Below are 23163 nucleotides of genomic sequence, written 5' to 3'. Positions count from 1 at the left end.
TACTCCCTACTCGCGGGGAGACCCGGTATCGGGAATCCGGAGCGACGTGGGGTGAGCGGCGCGGTGCTTTGAATCGACCGCTTCTTTCTTTCTTGCCGGAGAGCGCTGACTTTTTCCTGTGGACAATTGGATTTTAAACAACAACCCATGAGTAGAACGGAAAATTGGATTTCTAAATACTTTAATTTGGCATCGAACGGGGAATGTTCAAAACAGGAAGTCCGCCTCCCCTTTTTGTAAATAGACTGAAGCAAAGTATTCGTAAGCTAAGGTTTTGGAAAGCTTCATGTAAAGGATCAAACTTCCATTGATTGAAACTATAAACCCCCCCTTGGAAGCAGGGGAAGAGGGGGAAAATTTTGACCAAGCGTGCCTGCAGGAGAGAGTGGAAAATTAAACTACCACGTCTCTGAACCTGGGAACGGGCTGCAAAAAGAAAAAAAAAAGGAAAAAGTCCATTGACAGTGAACAGTACATATTTGACAGCTAGCTACAAGAGAAAGATACTGTTTCCATTGTCCGCTTTTGCGTTTTAAAAGAAGAAAAAGTAACTGAAAACTGATACTATTTTTCACCTTTGGAACTGTGTTGGAAAGGACTGAGTTTTTGAAACTGTTACAAGAGTGGAGTGGAGTCATCCAGCTGTAAGATAAGGACTGTGAGAAACCAGAATTTGACCTTGAACATCCCAAGAATGTCGGTTAGGGAAGATTTAGTGTCTGCACTCTATAAGACAAATTATTTGCTGGAAAAGCTTCATAAACAGATAGATGCTATGGCCACTAATGTTGTCATCTTGGGATCAAAAGTGGGTATCAACACAGAAGTTGTCAAGGATCCGGCACAGGAATTTATCATGACTGAACAAATTGTTGAGAAGGAAAAGGAGAAAGTTGTTGTGGTCGAGCCTAGAGTAATACAGGGGGGAGCCTTGACCTTGCAGATGCAAATTGAGGATTACAAATTGAGGCCCTTTATGACTGAAACTAGAAAAAGCCAGATTTTGAAGATTGGAGCCTGGCCTGGTCTGGAAAAGGAAAGTTGGAGAGATTCCCTAATGCAGGGATATGGAGCTGGGTCAGGAGGAGATTGGAGCTTTTGGGACATTTGGATTTGGAGGATTTTTGAAACAAGATTTGGAGCGCTTTATGGATCCTAGCTTTAACTATGGAAATCTATTTCTGTTTTCCTTGCTTTTTTCATTTTTTTTATTGGCTGTTACTGGTTGATATTCTTAAACAATTTTAACTTTGTATTTTTAAATAGCTTTAAATTTTTATATGTATTAAGAGGTGTCAGGGCTTTGGGAGGTAAAGAGGCGAAGTTACTAGAAGGCTTGGAAGTGGAATTTTCCAACTCTGAACCTTTCAGTGGGAAAGAGATAAGAGTAAGTAGCTCTGACCTTGAAGTTGGGGGAGGGGGCTGAAGTAATTGTTTTGAGAACAGCTGTGATGGAAAACTGTCCAACGAGGCCTTACAAATAGCGGGGGGTGGGGGGAGAAGGCAAGCAAAATGCGAGGGAGATAGTGAAAGATACAGGAAATTGAATGCAGATTTCCAAAAAATAGCAAGGAGAGACAAGAAGGCCTTCTTAAACGAGCAATGCAAAGAAATAGAGGAAAACAACAGAATGGGAAGAACCAGAGATCTGTTCAAGAAAATTGGAGATATGAAAGGAATATTTTGTACAAAGATTACATAATAAAGGACAAAAGTGGTAAGGATCTAACAGAAGCAGAAGACATCAAGAAGAGGTGGCAAGAATACACAGAGGAATTATACCAGAAAGATATGGATGTCTCGTACACCCCAGGCAGTGTGGTTGCTGACCTTGTGCCAGACATCCTAGAGAGTGAAGTCAAATGGGCCTTAGAAAGCACTGCAAATAACAAGGCCAGTGGAAGTGATGGTATTCCAGCTGAACTATTTAAAATTTAAAAAGATGATACTGTTAAGCTGCTACACTCAATAATAATAATAAATAATAATAATAATAATAATTTATTATTTATACCCCGCCCATCTGGCTGGGTTTCCCCAGCCATTCTGGGCAGCTTCCAACTGAATATTAAAAACAGTACAGCATCAAACATTAAAAACTTCCCTAAAGAGGGCTGCCTTCAGTTGTCTGTTAAAAGTAAAATAGTTGTTTATTGCTTTGACATCTGCTGGGAGGGCGTTCCACAGGGCAGGCGCCACTACCAAGAAGGCCCTCTGCCTGGTTCCCTGTAACCTTACTTCTCGCAATGAGGGAACCGCCAGAAGGCCCTTGGCACTGGATCTCAGTGTCTGGGCTGAACGATGGGGGTGGAGATGCTCCTTCAGGTATACAGGACCGAGGCCGTTTAGGGCTTTAAAGGTCAGCACCAACACTTTGAATTGTGCTCGGAAACGTACTGGGAGCCAATGCAGATCTCTCAGAACCAGTGAGATCATCACCCAGCGCGACCAAGGCAGTTTGAGTCCCATGGTGAGGCCTGAATCCCGATTGGAAGGGATCCAAATGGTCCGCATCCTCCAGGCGTGCTTGGAGTTGTTTGGCAACCACCCGCTCAATCACCTTGCCCAAGAATGGTAAATTTGAGACTGGGCGATAGTTGGCCAAATTGGCTGGGTCTAAAGATTTTTTTTTAAGAAGTGGTTTAATGACGCCTCTTTCAGCGGGTCTGGGAAGGCTCCCTCACAGAGGGAAGCATTCACCACCCCGCAGAGCCCATCGCCCAGCCCTTCCCGGCTAGCTTTTATCAGCCAGGATGGACAAGGATCAAGGAGACAGGTGGTCGGTTTCACTTGTCCAAGCAGCCTGTCCACATCCTCGGAGGTAACAGATTGGAATTGATCCCATGTAACAGGACTAGAGTGGGACGCGGGTGGCGCTGTGGGTAAAACCTCAGCGCCTAGGGCTTGCCGATCGCATGGTCGGCGGTTCGAATCCCCGCGGCGGGGTGAGCTCCCGTCTTTCGGTCCCAGCTCCTGCCCACCTAGCAGTTCGAAAGCACCCCTAAGTGCAAGTAGATAAATAGGTACCGCTTTATAGCGGGAAGGTAAACGGCGTTTCTGTGTGCTGCGCTGGTGCTGGCTCGCCAGAGCAGCTTCGTCACGCTGGCCACGTGACCCGGAAGTGTCTCCGGACAGCGCTGGCCCCCGGCCTCTTAAGTGAGATGGGCGCACAACCCTAGAGTCGGACACGACTGGCCCGTACAGGCAGGGGTACCTTTACCTTTACTTTTTTAACAGGACTAGACAGAACTCTAGCACTCTCCCACCCTGGCCCTGCTCCCACGGTGGAGTCTACCTCCTTCTGAATCTGAGCAACTTTATCTGCAAAAAACTTTGCAAAAGCATTGCAGGAGATCTTGGGGTCCCTACCAGGCCCCGGTGGTGCAGGTGGTTCCGATAGATTGCGAACCACCTGAAAAAGTCTCCTGCTGCTGTTTTCTGCAGATGCAATGGAGGCGGTGAAGAAGGCCCTCTTCGCCGTCGCCATTGCCACTTGGTAGGCTTGACGTTGAGCTCTAGCCCGTGTCCGGTCTGATTCAGAATGAGTTTTCCGCCACCGGCTCTCTAGCTGTCTCAACGATTGTTTCATCACCCTCAGCTCCGAAGAAAACCACGGGGCTGTCCGGGCTCAATGCAATCGGAGAGGGCGCTTCGGAGCCAGACAGTCAATAGCCCTGGTTAACTCCGCATTCCAGCGGGCCACCAGGGAATCAGCTGAAAGGCCATCAACATGGGATAAAACATCCCCTACCACTCTCTGGAAGCCAATTGGATCCATTAAGTGGCGGGGGCGGACCATCCGAATCGGTCCCACCTCCCTGCAGAGGGGAAGGGTTGCGGAGAAGTCCAGTTGCACCAGGAAGTGATCTGACCATGGCACTTCTTTTGTTTCGCTTTTAGTTAATGTCAGATCACCAACATCCGTGGAGGTAAACACCAAGTCTAAGGCATGTCCGCGGCTATGAGTTGGGCCAAACTTATTCAGGGACAGCCCCATGGAGGCCATGCTTTCCACGAAGTCCCGAGCGGCCCCTTGTAAGGTCGTGTCGGCATGGATGTTAAAATCCCCCAGGACAACCAAGCTAGGTGTCTCCAGGAGCATATCCGCCACGACCTGAAGCAGCTCGGGCAGGGAATCCTTGGTGCAGCGGGGAGGTCGGTACACCAATAGGAATTCTGTACTGCCCCTATTGCCCAACTTCCAGAACATGCACTCAGAGAACTGGGTCTTCCCAATAGGACGCCTGGTGCAGACTAAAGACTGCCTAAAAATCACTGCAACCCCCCCTCCCCGCCCACATGACCTGGGTTGCTGTGCCTAAGAGAAACCTGGTGGGCAAGCAGCGGCAAGGACAGGCCCATCTGCTTCCTCCAACCAGGTCTCTGTCACACATGGCAGGTCAAATCCTCCATCCACAATCAAGTCGTGGATGGCAGTGGTTTTATTCATCATTGACCTGGCATTGCACAGCAACACTTTCAGGTCATGTGGGTTTCCCTTGCTGATTCCAGTATCCTTCCGGTCAGGACCAGACCTGGAGGCAGGGATAGTCCTCAAACAACGACTAAACCTGCCTCCTCGGTAATGACATGGTCTGGTCTTAGCATAACTCCTCCTCCGGCCCGTGATCACCGAGATCGGGTGTCCCAATACATTCCCTCCTGTGGAACCTGCCCCAGCCATTCTATTGGCTGAGGCCCACTCCCAGGCAGCCCTGCCAGCAAATTTGGAAAATTCAGCAGTGGCCAGAGGATTGGAGAAGATCAGTCTACATCCCAATCCCAAAGAAGGGCAGTGCCAAAGAATGCTCCAACTACCGCACAGTTGCACTCATTTCACACACTAGCAAGGTTATGCTTAAAATTCTACAAGGAAGGCTCAAGCAGTATGTGGAACGAGAACTCCCAGAAGTGCAAGCTGGATTTAGAAGAGGCAGAGGAACCAGAGACCAAATTGCAAACGTGCGCTGGATTATGGAGAAAGCTAGAGAGTTCCAGAAAGACATCTACTTCTGCTTCATTGACTATGCAAAAGCCTTTGACTTTGTCGACCACAGCAAACTGCCGGAAGAAATATCAACAACCTCAGATAGATTGCCAAAGATTGCCGGAAGAAATATCAACAACCTCAGATATGCAGATGACACAACCTTGATGGCAGAAAGTGAGGAGGAATTAAAGAACCTTTTATTGAGGGTGAAAGAGGAGAGTGCAAAATATGGTCTGAAGCTCAACATCAAAAAAAACAAAGATCATGGCCACTGGTCCCATCACCTCCTGGCAAATAGAAGGGGAAGAAATGGAGTCAGTGAGAGATTTTACTTTCTTGGGCTCCATGATCACTGCAGATGGTGACAGCAGCCACAAAATTAAAAGACGCCTGCTTCTTGGGAGAAAAGCAATGACAAACAGAATCTTAAAAAGCAGAGACATCACTTTGCCAACAAAGGTCCGTATAGTAAAAGCTATGGTTTTCCTAGTAGTGATGTATGGAAGTGAGAGCTGGACCATAAAGAAGGCTGATCCCTGAAGAATTGATGCTTTTGAATTATGGTGCTGGAGGAGACTCTTGAGAGTCCCATGGACTGCAAGAAGATCAAACCTATCCATTCTGAAGGAAATCAGCCCTGAGTGCTCACTGAAAGGACAAATCATGAAGCTGAGGCTCCAATACTTTGGCCACCTCATGAGAAGAGAAGACTCCCTGGAAAAGACCCTGATGTTGGGAAAGATGGAGGGCACAAGGAGAAGGGAACGACAGAGGACGAGATGGTTGGATAGTGTTCTCGAAGCTACCAGCATGAGTTTGACCAAACTGCGGGAGGCAGTGGAAGACAGAAGTGCCTGGCGTGCTCTGGACCATGGGGTCACGAAGAGTCGGACACGACTAAACAACAATAGAAAAATTATGGGAAAAAGTAAACAGAAATTGACTGTGGCAACAAGACAGAAATCTGGAGACAAGAGAAGGGTCTCTGCTCAGGAGGATACAGGAAAAAATGGCTAAATCTGACTTTTCAGAACTTAATGGCTTTACATTTTGCAGAATTTAAAAGGGGAATGGATCAGTCAATGGAGAAATTAACTAGGGAAGTAAAAGCTGACACTGAGAAAAATACTGATGTGCTCTCACAGAAATTTGACAAATTAGATGAAAAAGTGAATTCTTTAGAAGTCAAAATTGAGAAATTGGAAAAGTCAGCGGGCGAGGTGGAGGACATTAAAACAGAACAAGGGGCCATGGGGGGCCTCTCTAACAAACAGAATGAACTGAAAGAACAGTTGCTGCTTCTACAATTAAAGCAGAACGCTAACACGGTTTGATTACCAGAAAATTAAAAAGAGCATAGCCTTGCCATGTACTTGAGCAAGATCTTGGCAGATTGGATGGGTTTAGGACAAGAGCGTCAAGAAAGAAGACAGCCTGCAGACGTCTTAGTAACCTTTGTTACAAAAAGAGTGGAGGATGCAATCCTTCAAAAAATATTACAAAGGGCTGCAGGTTGAGGGTAAAAAGGTTGGCATATTTCCGGAAATCCCCTTTAAATTAAGAATTAGGAGACAGAGGTACAAGATCCTGACAACAGTCCTTAGAAAAAGTGATATAAAATACAAATGGGAATTTCCAGAAGGAATTTCCTTTACCTACAGAAAGAAAAGATACAGGCTGGTGACGGAGAGTCAGGTCCATGAATTTATGGAAAAACATGGCAGGGACCCTGAGTTCAGAGATGGGACAAGAGATTCGAAAAGCCCCCTTGATCAGCAAAGGGAGGCCTTGAAACATCTGGAGGGAGCAGTAGGCGGAGAAACAGGTTTTTTAAGCAAAAATGATAATGGCAAATCTTAAAAAACTGAGTTGAAATGTGAATGGATTGAATAAGGAAGCAAATAGAAACTGGATTGAACATGTAATTCTTAAACAAATCGTAGATATAATTCGTCTTCAGGAAACACGTAGCAAAAAACCATTAAAGAGTTTGGTTAATAAAAAAAACTAGGGATGGGTTTCATTTCAGCAGATCATGCAAAAAGACGTGGTGTAATAGTTTATATTAAGCCTGCACTTGAACCCAAAGTAATCCAAAAAGACGACAAAAGGAGAATTCTAGTGGTACAAATTAAAGTCCAAGGAGAAAATATATTATTGGTAGGAATATACGCACCAAATGAAAATAAATCAAAGTTCTTTCAAAAATTGGAAACAGATCTTCTGGAGTTTGCAGATGAGAAGATAATGGGAGACTTAAATGGGGTTTCTGTGCGCTGCTCTGGTTCGCCAGAAGCTGCTTAGTTATGCTGGCCACATGACAAACTCCAGCTCCTTGGCCTATAGAGTGAGATGAGTGCCACAATCCCAGAGTCATCCGCGACTGGACCTAACAGTCAGGGATACCTTTACCTTTAAATGGGGTACCATCATTAGAGATGGATAGAACAATTAGGAAAAAAGATACCAAAGAAGGTAGGCTACCCAAAACTTTTTTTGACATGACAGAGACATTGAAGCTAATAGATATCTGGAGAGTAAAACATTTGTTTGACTAACAGTTCACTTTCTTCTCTCATGTAGTACAGTGGTACCTCAGGTTACATACGCTTCAGGTTACAGACTCCGCTAACCCAGAAATAGTACCTCGGGTTAAGAACTTTGCTTCAGGATGAGAACAGAAATTGTGCGGTGGCGGTGCAGCGGCAGCGGGAAGCCCCATTAGCTAAAGTGGTGCTTCAGGTTAAGAACAGTTTCAGGTTAAGAACAGACCTCCGGAATGAATTAAGTACTTAACCCGAGGTACCACTGTAGTGCCCGACTGGATGCAGTTTGGATTTCAAAATAATTAGAACTAAAAGTTCAAACAAATTGAAATAGATCCCAGAACATTGTCAGGGCTTCCTCTTTCCGGCTGTGGGAAATGGCTGACTCCCATACGATCAGATCCCAGCCGTGCCGGTAATTCAGGGCTGATATGGGGGTAATTAGCCCTGGCATACTCCCCAGGGTGGGCGAGGATTGTCTCACAGACCCACAGATTGTCCGAGATTGTCAGCTTGCATCAAGGTGCAAGTGGCAGGACACTGGGTGCCAGATCACGACACGGCTGGCACTCTCCGATGCCATTCTCATAGCCGGAAATATTTGCTTGATAAAATGATTGGATTTGGATGATAAACAGACTAGCCTGGACTGAAGAAGACTAAGGAAAAACCTCCAGAACTGTACAGTTCCTGGTGTTTAAGCTCGGACTTCAAAGAGGTTCTCATCATGGCGTGTGGATTACGGAGGTGTTTGGTATGTCTTTTTTCTCTTCTTAACATCTACAATTGGTTTTCAATTCTAAGCCTCATTAAGAAACTTATTTTTTTTAAAGAGAGTACAGATAGACTTCGATTTATAATTATTTAACTCTGCAGCTTTATACTCATTAAAATATTCATTATTTGATTTCAGATTCATTAATCATTATAGTCTGTGATTTATAATAGTCAAATATAATAGTCTAAGTGTTTCAGTAAATAAATACATTTTACTCATCTGCTTTATGCTAATTTTTTAGTTACACTGAGTGACGTGTGGGGTAAAATACTCATTTCTGGAGTTCGAAACTAAAAAAACCAGAAAGCTTAGATGTTATGTAAAATATTGATAAGTTACAGCCGTTTCAATGCCTCGAAGTGAAAATGACATGGCGGCCATATTGATGACATCATATTTCATACCCCCACCACTGATATTTACTAAGACTGCCATATTTTGTTTGTATAGGTAGTAGGCTTTCTAAAAAACAACACCACCACAGTGCTTTTGGCATTTCTAGGGTAACTAAATCTGGTCTAGCTCTTGGTCTATGATGGTCTGTAGAATGAAAACATGATTTGACTCATTGAATGTGCCTCATGTGGGGTACTTTTCTGCCTAATTCAGAAGCTGCAGCTGCAAAGGGGTTCGTGGGACACCTAGCTTTATAGGCATTAAAGCAGTGTTGAGCTCAGCAGCTATTGCTTGTTAGCTTGTGAGCGAAATTAAAAGTTTTTTTGTTGACATTGAAAGCAGTAAACAACCTGGGACTAGGATATCTAGCAGACCACCTTCCATGATACAAATCAAGCTCAATTTTAAGATCTTTTGAAGAGACCCCACTGGTCAGTTCACAACCAACAAATTGATACTTGCTGACAATGTGGAAGTGGTCCTTTTCGGTGATAGCACCCACCTTCTGGAATCCCCTCCCTAGGTAATTCATGCGGTAGAGACAGTACTGACCTTTAATCAACTTTTTAAAACTTTGTTGACCCACACCTTCCTCAACTCTGAGTCTTAATATTTTTTCTTTTGTACACTGCTTGGATTTATTTGTGATATATTTTGTTTTATTTATTCCATACAATTTATATACCACTTGATTGTAGAAAAAAGCTCAAAGTGGTTTACAAAAATTATCACTAAAATATTTACAACCATAATTTAAAACATAGATAACGTTAAAACCACAACAGAGTAGACTAAAACAAATTAAAACTCATACAAACTTTCTAAACATCTGGATAGGCTTGTCTAAATAAGAATGTATTCAGCTGTTTTTATCAGGAAATTTTATTGAATAAATGTTGTATTTTTATATAATTGTATTGAATACTCCAAGTGAACCCACTGAAATGGTCCGTTAATTTCAGTGGATCTGCTCTTGGCGGAACTTAGTTGGAAAAAACTCTTAGTTTCTGTGTAAACCACTTGGATAGTGTTACTTTCTTATTTGCTTGTAATATTTTATACTACTTAATATTATAACATACATAGGTCTTGGCTGCCATCTGGAAAGTTTGAGTATTCATAGTGCTTACTAGTAATCAGGGCTTTTTTCCAGAAAAAGAGGCGCCAGAACTTGTTGACCTTTCTTTAGGGGAGGACCTTTGCCCACTTGCCCCACTGCCATGACAAAAAAACCCCAAACTGTCATCTTACGGCGCTGGCCTTCTCTGTTGCGCAGCCCCAAGCTCAGTGCCGGGGAATGGCACCACAACACTACAGGGGTGCTGGAACGCACCCAAGAGGTGCCGGTGCTCAATTCTGGTGAGTTCCGGCCGAAAGAGGTTTTTCCTGCTGAAAAAAAAGCCCTCCTAGTATTGTTACTCTGAATTGTTTTACTAATGAAATTGCAATTTGCATGGAATCAAGTTACACATTATGTAGTGGCATTAGTTGCATCACCTGAAGACCTCTGATTCAAAACTTTATTTCTAGGGAATGGTTCCTTTTGTCTTCGTGGGAACCAAGGACAGCATAATGAATGCCACAGTTCTTTTGGATTATCACCTCAACTATTTAAAGGTGAGGAAAGGGCATCATACTATGTTGCCTTTTGGGAAAGTGGAAAAGCTGGCTTTAAAGCAAAGCTTTAAAGTGTTTTTTCAGAGTTTATAAGTGAATTCAAATTCCGTGGTTAAATTGTTCTGTTTTTTTTCTTTAACTCTTAACTGAATGCTAAGTGATTATCATATTTTTCTCAAACTGGTTTTAGAAGAAGTCAAAGCTCTTCAAGATGCCTAGCTTACTCTTGGGCCCAGGGTTAAGATCTACCTGTGAGAGAGGACTTTCCTTTTTTGTTTGTTTGTTTATTCATTTTCCAATTTACACATTACATCTATACAACTCTTACCTTATTCTTACATAGACTTCCCAACTTATCTTCCATTGGTATCCTTGGTTTGCTACAACTCCTTACATTTTTTCTTTTCTCCTCTTGTCGTTTCCCTCTTATTTTCCTTTGTCTTGTCTACCGTTGCTCATACACTTATCCTACTTCCCAATTAAACTCGATGCCGCTCCCACTCGCCTCTTGTTTTCTTTTCCTCATAATTTCTTATTTTGGCCGTCAAGTCTGCTAACTTGAGAAATTTTATTAACTTCTGCAACCATTGTTCCTTTGTCAGAACAATCATTTCTTTCCAATTTTTTGCATAAGTTATCCTTGTGGCCGAGGTTGCATATAGAAATAGGTTCCATAATTCCTTAGGCATATCTTCCCCAATTATTGCCAGCAAGAAGGCTTCTGGTCTTTTAGGGAAGGTGAATTTAAACATCTTTTTGAGTTCCTATCATTTCCCAATTTTTGTTGCATACTTACATTGCCACCACATATGATATAGAGAACCCTCTTTTTCTAAACTTTTCCAACATACATTGGATCCTCTCTTATTGGCATCAGATATCATCAATACACCATCTTAAAGATGTTCTCTGCATAGCAGGCTGAAAATTTTATCGTTCTGTTCCATATTTTTTCCCATGCTGAAAGTTCGATGTTATATCCGATATCTGGTGCCCAGTGTATCCTTGCCTCTTTAACAAATTCATCTTCTGTTTCCCATTCAAGTAGAGTTCTATACAGTCGTACCTCGGAAGTCGAACAGAATCCATTCTGGAAGTCCATTCGACTTCCAAAACGTTCAGAAACCAAAGTGTGGCTTCTAATTGGCTGCAGAAGCCCCATCGGATGTTCGGCTTCCAAAAAGAACATTAGAAAATCAGAACACTCACTTTCGGTTTTCGATCGTTCGGGAGCCAGAATGTTTGACTCCCAAGGTATTCGGGAGTCAAAGTACAACTGTATACTTTCATTTTTATTTATTTTTTGTTATTTCCCCAATATTAATTTTATCAAATTCCGATCCACTTTCTACAAATCCTTTTTCTTTATCTCTTTTACAGATCTCGTTTCTTTGGAAGTATTGGAACCAGTCTGTGACTAGTCCCATCGCTTCTCTTTTTTAAAGTCTTTATATGTTCCCCAGTTTAACTCCATGTTCAACTTTTTTTTTACTGCAACCGCCTCCGTTGGAGATATCCAATGTGAGATCTTCCTTTCTAACATTTCTCTGTGTTTTGCCCAAGCATTATACACACTCCTCCTGATCACACAGTTTAAAAACCCTTATTTACTTTGGTCTTCTCATAACAATGTGCCATCCAAACCTTAGGTTAAATTTCTCCAGATCCAGAGTTCCTGTGTCCTTTAATTCCACCCACTCCTTCATCCACACTAATCACAGCCTCATAGTACAATCACACTCCTGTCTTCCACTGCCTCCCACAGTTTGGTCAAACTCATGTTGGTAACTTCGAGAACACTGTCCAACCATCTCATCCTCTGTCGTCCCCTTCTCCTTGTGCCCTCAATCTTTCCCAGCATCAGGCTCTTTTCCAGGGAGTCTTCTCTTCTTATGAGGTGGCCAAAGTATTGGAGCCTCAGCTTCAGGATCTGTCCTTCCAGTGAGCACTCAGGGCTGATTTCCTTAAGACTTGATAGGTTTGATCTTCTTGCAGTCCATGGGACTCTCAAGAGTCTCCTCCAGCACCAGAATTCAAAAGCATCAATTCTTCAGCGATCAGCCTTCTTTATGGTCCAGCTCTCACTTCCATACATCACTACTGGGAAAACCATAGCTTTAACTATACGGACCTTTGTCGGCAAGGTAATGTCTCTGCTTTTTAAGATGTTGTCTAGGTTTGTATTTAATCCTTGGCTTTTTGCCTTACCATATAAAGTTTGTTAAGTCCTTTTTCCATTGTTTAAAACAATAAGTGTTATGATCACTGGCAATGATTGAAATAAAAAAATCATTTTTGGTAATATGTTCATCTTAATTGCCAATATTCTTCCCATCTTAGATAAATTCATCTGGTTCCATTTTTTCATATTCTTCCTTATTTCTGTCCATATTCTTTTAGAGTTATCTTGAATAAGGCTTAAATTGTTAGATGCAAGCCAGACTCGTAGATATTTTACTTTCTTCTCTTCGATTCCTGATGTGTCCCCCCCCCATTCTCTTTTGCCTTCTTTTCCATGTTTTTGATGATCACCATTGTTTTTTCTTTATTAATATAGAATCCAGCAAGGTTTCCAAACAGTGTTATAATTTCAATTGTCTTCGGGATGCTTTTCAGAGGGTTTTCTAATGTCAAAACTACATCGTCCGCAAATGCTTTTAGTTTATAGTTCCTTTGGCCCACTCAAATCCCTATAATTTCATTATTTTCTCTAATTCTTCTAGCAAGAACTTCTAGGACTAAAATGAATAGCAGCGGTGATAACGGGCATCCCTGCCTTGTACCTTTTTGTATACTACGTTCTCCTGTTACACCGCCATTGATGTTTATGTTTGCCCCTTGTTTTTGATAGATTGCTTTAATTCCATTTACAAAATTTTCCCTAAATTCCATAATTTCTAGTATCATTTTTCTAAACATCCAGGAGATGTTATGAAATGCCTTTTCCACACCTTGGAAGAGCAGTGTGGCTTCTTTATCATTTCTTTTCCCCATAAATTTAATTATTTTTATTGCATTTTTTACATTATTCCTTATTTGTCTGGCAGGTAAAAAGCCTGTTTGGTCTTCATGGATGAATATCTTCAATATTTCTCTTAGCCTTTTAGCCAAGATTACTGCATAGAGTTTATAATAATTATTTAATAGGGAGATTGGCCTAAAGTTTTTCCGGTGGTGTATGCCTTCTTCCCCTTGTAGAATTCCATTCATCACATCCTTCAATGGGGATATAATAGCTTCTTGAAATGTTTTGTAATACATAGGTGTAAGACCATCGGGACCAGGTGATTTGCCTATTTTCGCTTGTTTAATTGTGATGTCTATGTCTGCCATTGGAATTGGTTCATTAGATACTCTATTTGCTTGGGAGATTACATTTATTGAGATACCTATATATTGCCTCCTTGTTTTCTTCTACCTTTCTATACAGTTTGGTGTAATATTTTTGGAATTCATTTCTTATGTCCTTTGGATTAAATATTATTCTATCTTCTATTGTAATCTTATTTATAGTGTTTGGTTTCCTCCCCCTTTTGAGTTGCCATGCTAGGAGTTTCCCAGGTCTGTTTGCCGATTCAAATTGCTTATGTTTCAGCGCTTCAATATTTTGCTCAACTTCATTTCGCATTATCATGGCAAATTGTGCCTGGATGACTTTCAGTTGCCAAGTAATAGTGATATTTCCTGGTTTGTCCATCAATTTCTTTTCTTGAGTTAACATTTCTTTCATTTATTTTTGTTTCTCTTCCTCTCTTTTCTTCCTATAATATACATTCTGTTGGATAAAGAACCCCCTTACTACCGCTTTACTAGTGTCCTATACTGTTCCTTTGTTAATTTCATTATTTAAATTGAGCTCAAAATACTCTTTTAGTATTTCAGATTCTTTCCGAATTACTTCTTCCTTCCTTAGAAGGTTCTCATTTAATTTCCACCTATACAGTGTCTCCCCTTCACCTTTTAATGTCATTTCAATTGGATTATGGTCAGATAGGGTTCTTGGAAGATTTTCTGTATTTTTAAATTCTAATTATAAGTTCTTTAGACAGCCAAATAATATCTTTTCCTGTATGGACCTTTTTTGGATGAGAATAATCTGTAACATCGCAGGGACGCGGGTGGCGCTGTGGGTAAAATCACAGTGCCTAGGGCTTGCCAATCGTATGGTCGGCAGTTCGAATCCCCGCGGCGGGGTGAGCTCCCATCTTTCGGTCCCAGCTCCTGCCCACCTAGCAGTTCGAAAGCACCCTTAAGTGCAAGTAGATAAATAGGTACCGCTTTATAGCGGGAAGGTAAACGGCGTTTCCGTGTGCTGTGCTGGTGCTGGCTCGCCAGAGCAGCTTCATCACACTGGCCACGTGACCCGGAAGTGTCTCCGGACAGCGCTGGCCCCCAGCCTCTTAAGTGAGATGGGCGCACAACCCTAGAGTCGGACACGACTGGCCCGTACGGGCAGGGGTACCTTTACCTTTTTATTTTATTTTTTTTCGAAATACTTTTTATTGATCATTTCCATATATATATATACAAAAAAGATTAGATTGACAGACACATATAAAAAGAAAATACACAATAAAGAAAGAAATAAATACACTTCAACAGAAAAGAAAGAAAAAAGAATACACTGAATTTTTTGCTTTCTCCTCAGTCATTTCACCTAGCTATCCCTATCAAGACTTCCTTCAACTTGTCCGTAAATCATTCGAAACAGTAAATAAGATTACACGTTTCTTTACTTGTATTGTCATTGTGTCTACTCCCGTCTTCTATTTGCTTTGAACAATAACTCATATTCTTTTACAGTACGTCTCTGAATCCCTTTAGCGTTGTTTGTCCTTCACTAATACATTCCAGATAATCTACATACTTTCCCCAATCCTTGATGAACACTTGGTCTCTCAAATATCTGACTTTTCCTGTTAATTTATCCAGCTCCGCGTAGTCCAACAACTTACATCTCCACTCCTCCACCGTTGGCGTTTCCTGCTGTTTCCACCTCTGGGCTAGTACTACCCTTGCTGCTGTAACCGCATAATATACTAGTTTACAATCATCTTTTCTTATCTCTTGCCCCAAAATCCCTAATAAAAAGATTTCTGGTTTCTTTACGAACGTGTACTTTAGTATCCTCTTTAGTTCATTGTATACTTTCTCCCAGAATTGCTTGACCCTTCCACACTCCCACCACATATGGTAGAAGGAGCCCTCATGATGTCTACATTTCCAGCACTTTTTATCCACCTTATACATTCTCGATAATTTTATGGGCGTCAAATACCACCTATAAAACATCTTCATCACATTTTCCTTTATCGTTGTACACGCCGTAAAGTTTAAGCCATCTTTCCATAATCTTTCCCAATCTTCAAATTGTATACTGTGACCTATATCTTTTGCCCAGCGTATCATTACGGATTTAACTTCCTCATCGCTTAGGTTTCAGTCTAACAACATCCTGTACAGTTTCGATATAGTTTTCACTTCATTATTTATTATCTCCGTCTGAAATTTCGAATCCTTGTCTGCATAGCCTCTTTCTTTGATATCTTTACTAAACATCTGATTCACCTGATAATGATGTAGCCAGTCATAGACATGTTCCTTTACTTGTTCGTACTGTTTAAGCTTCCATTTCCCATCCTCTTTAGTTAGTAACTGGTTGTATGTTGCCCAGTTACTTCTCATATTGGTAGTCCTTATACTCATTATTTCAAGAGGTGATAGCCAGTGTGGAGTTTTCGGCTCTAACACATTTTTATATCTTTCCCACACTTCAATTAGCGGCCCTCTAAAAATATGGTTTTCGAACCCCTTATGTACTTTCCTTTTGTTCTTCCATAGATAGGCATGCCATCCGAAACGGTTATCGAAGCCCTCCAAATCAAGTAACTTCGTGTTCGTCAACTTTACCCACTCTTTTATCCAATTCAGGCATGAGGCCTCGTAGTATAGTTTTAAATCTGGCAGTGCAAACCCCCCCCCCCTTTCCTTAACATCTGTCAGTAATTTATACTGGATTCTGGGTTTTTTGCCCTGCCAAATAAATCTCGAGATTATCCTCTGCCATTCTTTAAAGATTCTATTCCCTTTAATTATAGGTATAGTCTGAAATAGAAACATTAACCTTGATAGAACATTCATCTTAATTATATTGATCCTTCCCCAAAATGACAGTTTCAACCCTCTCCATTTCTCCAAATCTTTCCTTATTTCCCTCCACACCGGCTCATAGTTATTTTTATATAGGTCTATATTTTTGGGTGTCAGCCAAATGCCGAGATATTTTACTTTTTTAACCATCTCTATCTGCGATTGTTGTTGGATTATTTCTAGTGTCTTTGGATCCACATTTTTAGCTATCATTTTCGTTTTTGTCTTATTTAGTTTGAAACCTGCTACCTCTCCAAATTGTTCTATCTCCTTTAATATTTCTTCTATTGCAGTTGTTGGTTCTTCTGTCATTATTACTAAATCATCAGCAAATGCTTTAGTCTTATACACGTTACGTCCTAATACCACTCCTTTTATGTTCTCATTTTGTCTTATTGAATTCAGGAGGACTTCTAAAACTGTTATAAATAGCAGCGGGGAGAGTGGACAACCTTGTCTTGTTCCCTTCTGTATCTTTATCTCCTCCGTCACCATATTGTTTATAATCAGTTTGGCCCTCTGTTCTGTATATATTGCTTTTACCCCATTAAAAAAGTTGTTACCCACATCCATATGCTCTAGATTTTTCAGCATAAAATTCCATATCACATTATCAAATGCCTTCTCGGCGTCTACAAACATCATTATGGCTTGTTTGTCTATCCTGATCGATAAGTACTCTAGTATATTAATTATATTTCTTGTATTATTTCTCATTTGCCGACCTGGCAGGAATCCTGCCTGGTCTCTGTGAATTATTTCTGATAGTAAATTTTTTAACCTTCTTGCCAGGACTCCTGCAAATATCTTATAATCTATATTTAGCAGTGAGATTGGTCTATAATTTTTAACTAGAGTTGGATCTGCATCTTGTTTGGGGATAAACGTAATATATGCCTCTTTCCAAGTCTCAGGAAATTCTCCATCCTTTAAAATATTGTTCATAATCTCTTTCAGAGGTCTCGCCAATATAGATTTCATCTCTTTGTAATAACCAGCAGTAAATCCATCGGGACCTGGTGCTTTGCCCCTCTTTAGATCTTTAATTACTTCCTCTATCTCCTCGATTTCAATTGGTATATTCAGTCGTCGTTTTTCCTCTCTTGGGATTTTTTGCACCTCTTTTTCCTTCAAAAATCTCTCTATCCTCCTTAGACCTATTTTTTCCTGTTCCTTATACAAACTTCTATAGTATTTAAGGAATTCGCTCCTGATTTCTTTGGGGTCGGTTCTTTCACTTCCCCCCACTATAATTTTGTTAATTGTTCCCTGCTCCTTCCTTTTCTTGATTTGCCATGCGAGCCATTTGCCCGATTTGTTCGCAAATTCAAAGTTTCTTTGTCTTAATCTTTTGATATTCCACTCCACCTCTCTATTTATTATTGTGGCAAACTGAGATTGCAAGATTTTTATTTTTTCTTTCGTTTTCTGACAGTTAGGTTTTTGAGATAGTTTTTGTTCATTTAACATTATTTGTTTTAAAATGTCTTCTTTACTTTTCTCTCTATTTTTGTTCTTAATTGCATTCTGTTGAATAAAATATCCTCTTATCACTGCCTTACTCGCATCCCATACTACACTATCCTTTGTTCCTTTGCCACCGTTGTCCGCAAAATATTCTATTAATTTTTTCCGTGCATTCTCTACAACTTTTTGGTCATCTAATAGGTAATCTTTTAGTCTCCATCTATAAGTTCTTGTCTCCAAACTCTCCAGTTCGAATTCTATTGGACTATGGTCCGAGATTATTTTCGGTCTTATTTCTACTAGTTTGGCTCTTGGGCATAGTTCATTTGATACCCATATTTGGTCTATACGTGACATTGATTGGTTCGGTTCAGAGTAAAAGGTGAATTGTTTATCAAGTGGATGCTTCAGACGCCAGATATCCACCAAATTGCAATTTTCTACCATAGAAAAAAAGGATTTTGGTAGTTTTCCTTCTTTGTTCACTCCTTCTCTAAGTCTATCCACTTCTAACGAAACCACCCCATTTAAATCTCCCATCAGAATTATTTTTTGATCTACATATTCCATTAGCATCTCTTCTAACTTTCTGAAAAATTCTGTTTTACTACCATTTGGGGCATATACCCCTACCACCATCAACTTTTCACCTTGCCAATTAACACTAACCCCTATTATCCTTCCCTCTTCATCTTTAAATGTTGTCTTAGCTTCTATTTTGCTTTTGACATACAATACCACCCCTCTTTTCTTTTTCTTATCTAAGGATTCAAATTCATTCCCCAATCTTTTATTAATTAACACTTTCCTATGCCTTCTGGCTACGTGCGTCTCTTGGAGGCAAATAATGTCCAAATTTTTCTTTTTCAAATATTGCTCAATTTTATTTCTCTTTTTTTTGTCGTTCATCCCATTGATATTCCAGTTCCAAATTTTTAATCCCATAGTGTTTTACTTCTATTTAAATTATCCTTATACTCTTTTTTTTTCCTTTTTTTTTCTTCTTCTTCTTTTCTTTCCTTTTCCTCTTTCTTTCCCCCTTTATGGGTTCCCTGTGTCCTCCGCCTCCTCCTCTGCCTCCTCATCTGGTCTGCTTCCCTCCTCCCCCCCTTCTTCCCCTGATCCTGATTCACCTGGTGGGTCCCCCTCTGCAACTCCCGTTTCGGGCACCTCCACTTTTAACTCCTTATATTTCCTCAGGAATTTCCCGGTTTCTTCTTGATTTGTTAACTTATGTCTCTTGCCTTTATACATAAATGATAACCCTTCCGGGAATTCCCATCTAAACACTATCCCATTTCTCTTCAATGTTTGCGCCAAGGATTTATAATGATCTCTTCGTTTAAGTAATCTGATTGGAATATCTTTAAAAATAATTATATAGTTGCCGTCTATATACAACCTTTTTTCTCTGTTTTTTTGAAGGATCCTATTTCTCATTTCTTTATCCTTGAATATGATCATACAATCGCCTATGAGTTTCCTTGATTTTACTGTGTTAACACGCATTCTAAATGCATTTTGTATACTATTGGCCACCTCTTCAATTGGGAAACCCAGCCATTCCGCTAGCTCTGTTGTAAGTCTTTCTTTTATATTTTCATTTTGTATCTCTGGCACAGCTCTTAACCTCAAGTTCCCCTCCCTCTGTCTCAGCTCATTCATCGCTATAGTGTCTTTCATCTCTTCATGTGCCTTGTTTAAGTCCATCATTTCTATTTTGATCCTTTCCTTCTCCCTCTTTATGTCCTTCAATTCCACCCTTGTCTTCTTAAGTCCTTCCTCTGTGAGCTGCGTTCTCCTGGATATTTCTTTTATTTGGCCCTTAAGTTCATTCACAGTTTCATCCATTTTCCTATCCATTTTTCCAATCCTATTATCCACATGTTCTAATTTACGTTCTAAATTGACTTGGCTTTGCTTGATCTCCGCAAACATCTTTAGAATATCTGATTTAAAGTCTACCTCCTGTTTGGAGCCCCTCCTATCCCCAGGTGTCCCACCATTCGTGGTTTTCTTCCCTGTATGTGCCATCTTATATTCTTATGTCTCTCTCTGTCCTCAGTACTTCTTTTCCCCTGAGATTATTTTAGATAATTCCCTTTGTGGCTCTTGCCTTATCTATTACCTTATAGCCACCTTGACTCCTTAGATGTTATTCAAAATTACTACTTTCTTAAGCCTGCACAGTTAGCAAAAGTCCATATAGAAAATATTAGCAAGAGTCCATGTAGAACAGAGTCCAGTTAGCAAGAGTCCATGTAGAAGATCGATGTCTATATAAAGAAAAAATCGATATCAGAATTTTAAAACATAGTCCTCTTTCTTCTAAACAGAGTGTTCCGATATTGCAGATTTTCCCACCTCCAACCTTATCAGTCCATATTACTCGGTAGGTGTACAGGGAGGCTTAATATAAGGGAGGTAACACCGAAAAATAGGTAGGGAGGGGAGGAGATCGAATCGAAGGCAGAGGGGGGCGGGGGACAGTCACATATCACAGAGCCTCCATCTTATTATCGGAGGTTGTCAGCTCTGCGTACACTCACACCGCTTCCCAAAGTATGTCTCTACAGTCAAAAGTCTCCTCAACCAAGGAAAGAAAAAAAATAGTTCCTATGCAGGTAACGTATAGGTCCCAATGTAACTGTCTATATCTGTGCTGTCTTTTACCTCTTCCAAAACCCACGCGTACGAATCCTCAAATGGCGGCGGGGCTTTCTCTTCCGGTTTTGTAACTCTTACACTCTGACGCTATAATGGAGAAACACCCCTTCTCCTCTTCGTAGCCTCCTGTTCCCAACGATCGTCGAAACCCGATACTTTGTCTCTGGTCCCTCTTCGCTCTCCCCCTTTCCTCTCAACGTTACTTTCCCTTCTACTTTTTAGAGGGGGAAAGAGACTTGAAAGGGAACCTCGTAACCGCCCAGGCGACTCACTCTCTCATTATCCCGCACTGGCGTTTCGGCGTGTCTGAGTTGATTTCGGGCGTCGGTTGAACTCCGTTTATCTCTCTAACTGCTCCGAAACTTCCAAAACTTGATATTCTTAGCCACAAAGTTGCAGGTATCGGAGTTCTTTTTCTTGAGAGTTTGCCGCTTTCCCTGCAAGCGCAGGGCTTCGCTATCTGAAGGTAGATAGTAATCCCCTCGGTCCGCTAGACCTCTCCGCCACACTCTTCGCCTCTCCGAGGTTACCTGGCAGCCGGGTCGGTCTTTCTTTGGCCGTGCCGGGGACTAGACTTTCTGAACTCCCTTCAGAAAAGTTTTTGGGGGGACTCCGCGCCCTGGAGTTGCCCCTATCCTTCAAAATAGCTCGGGTTCGCCCTCCCGGTAAGAACCCTGCTTGCGCTGGGATCGCGGCAAACCGGAAGTCTACCTTTACCTTTTTAATCTGTAACATCATGCTTTGTAGGGTTCTTATATCTCCACCCATCTATTAAGTCCATTAATTGGATCATTTCAAAGAAGATCTTTAGCAATTTTCCCTCTTTAGTTAGGCCTTGCTTGCCCATTTTATCTTGTTCTGGTGAAATCATCCCATTGATGTCTCCCATTATGATTAGTTTGCCATTGTATATCTTAAACAGTTTCTCTTCTATTTTTTTAAATAGAAGTCCAGTTTGCTTTCATTTGGTGCATAAATTCCCACTAAGAGGATTTTCTCCCCATCCACTGTTATCTCTAACACCAATATTGTTCCTTCCCCATCCTTCATTATGAATTTGGGTTCCAATTTGGGATTGACGTATATCACCACCCCTTGCTTTTTAACATTTTCCAAGGCAATGAACTCATTTTCTAATGCTTTATTTATTAGTAGTCTTCTATCTTCCTTTTTGGAAGGGACGCGGGTGGCACTGTGGGTTAAACCACAGAGCCTAGCACTTGCCGATCAGAAGGTCGGCGGTTCAGATCCTCGCGACGGGGTGAGCTCCTGTTGCTCGGTCCCTGCTCCTGCCAACCTAGCAGTTTGAAAGCACATCGAAGTGCAAGTAGATAAATAGGTACCGCTCCGGCGGGAAGGTAAACGGCGTTTCCATGTGCTGCTCTGGTTCGTCAGAAGCGGCTTAGTCATACTAGCCACATGACCCGGAAGCTGTACGCTGGCTCCCTCGGCCAATAAAGCGAGATGAGTGCCGCAACCCCAGAGTCGGCCATGACTGGACCTAATGGTCAGGGGTCCCTTTATCTTTATCTTCCTTTTTAGACTCTGTTTCTCCCACACACGACATGACTCGGCAGTAAATTACTTCAGATTCATTAGTCCATAAACAAGCCTGGTTGGAGCTTAGCTATTTCAGCCCTCACTGGATGATTGAGTTGCCGGGACTAAACTCCTCCTCTTTCCTTTCCCTCAACACGAAAAACCCCACTTCTGCTTTTTCCCAGTTCCACGCTTCTCAGCCATTCTCGTGAGCCTACAAGTTTGGGGTGATTCTACCCTTCCTAATTCTCCTTCTGTGTCATCCTCAGAGCTTGCCAGTGGATTGTGTGTGCTCTGCGTCTCCCTGTCTTTCTGTGTCTAAAGGTCAAATTCCTGTTGCTAACTGCTTCTCCCCACTCTCTTAGTAATTCCCCTCCTCCTTCTGTCTTGTCTGCCTCTTCTCCACTTGTCAGAACGTCTACTTCTCTGACATTTCTTTTTGATATGTGTTTGTTGTAAACATAGTACATCTAACTTCTGCTTTAATAAGTAGTTTGCAATTTTATTTATTTTTGACTTCACATTTAAACCATTTACATTTCATTAGAAGTTTTAATTCATTTCTTATTTCTATTTCCTGCCTATTCCCATTCTTGTTCATCTTCTGCCTCTCCCAAGGCCTTCCTATATCTTCTCAAGAATTCTTCTGCCTTAACAAATTCTGTAATTCTATACTGTTTTACTTTATAAGTGAAAATCAGTCCTTCTGGAAATTACCACCTATATGGGATTGCATTCATTTTTAATGCTTCCGTCAAAAGTTTATAATTCTACCTCTTATTTAACAGTCTGGTGGGAATCTCTTTCAGGATTACTATCCTCTGTCCTTTGTCCAAAAAGCACTTCAAAATAGCGAGTGTGTTTTTTTCTGGATGGGGGTTAAAGATGAGGACTCCCCCCTTTTTAATGGGGGGTTTGCAACTTGCACTTGCACTCTTTTGTTGTCTGCTCACACTCACACAGGCACATAGTTCTATTCCCCCCCACAATATTTCAGTTTTCCAATCTTTCCT

General features: G+C 41.3%; 1 protein-coding gene across 3 annotated transcripts in view; it reads left to right on the top strand.

Annotated features, from left to right (window-relative positions):
* Positions 1-23163, top strand: part of LOC309333207 (fragile X messenger ribonucleoprotein 1-like) — a 209723-nt gene that overhangs the window by 148576 nt on the left and 37984 nt on the right. For all 3 annotated transcript variants that reach the window (XM_081846613.1, XM_081846612.1, XM_081846611.1), the window contains one exon: positions 10241-10327. In XM_081846613.1, coding sequence (XP_081702739.1) covers positions 10241-10327 — 87 coding nt within the window. The remainder of the gene's footprint in view (positions 1-10240; positions 10328-23163) is intronic.

Source organism: Podarcis erhardii, assembly GCF_964252035.2.
Source record: "Podarcis erhardii genome assembly, chromosome: W".
Taxonomy (NCBI): domain Eukaryota; kingdom Metazoa; phylum Chordata; class Lepidosauria; order Squamata; family Lacertidae; genus Podarcis; species Podarcis erhardii.
Note: the sequence above shows the minus strand (reverse complement) of the source record. Positions and strands in the feature narration are given on the sequence as shown.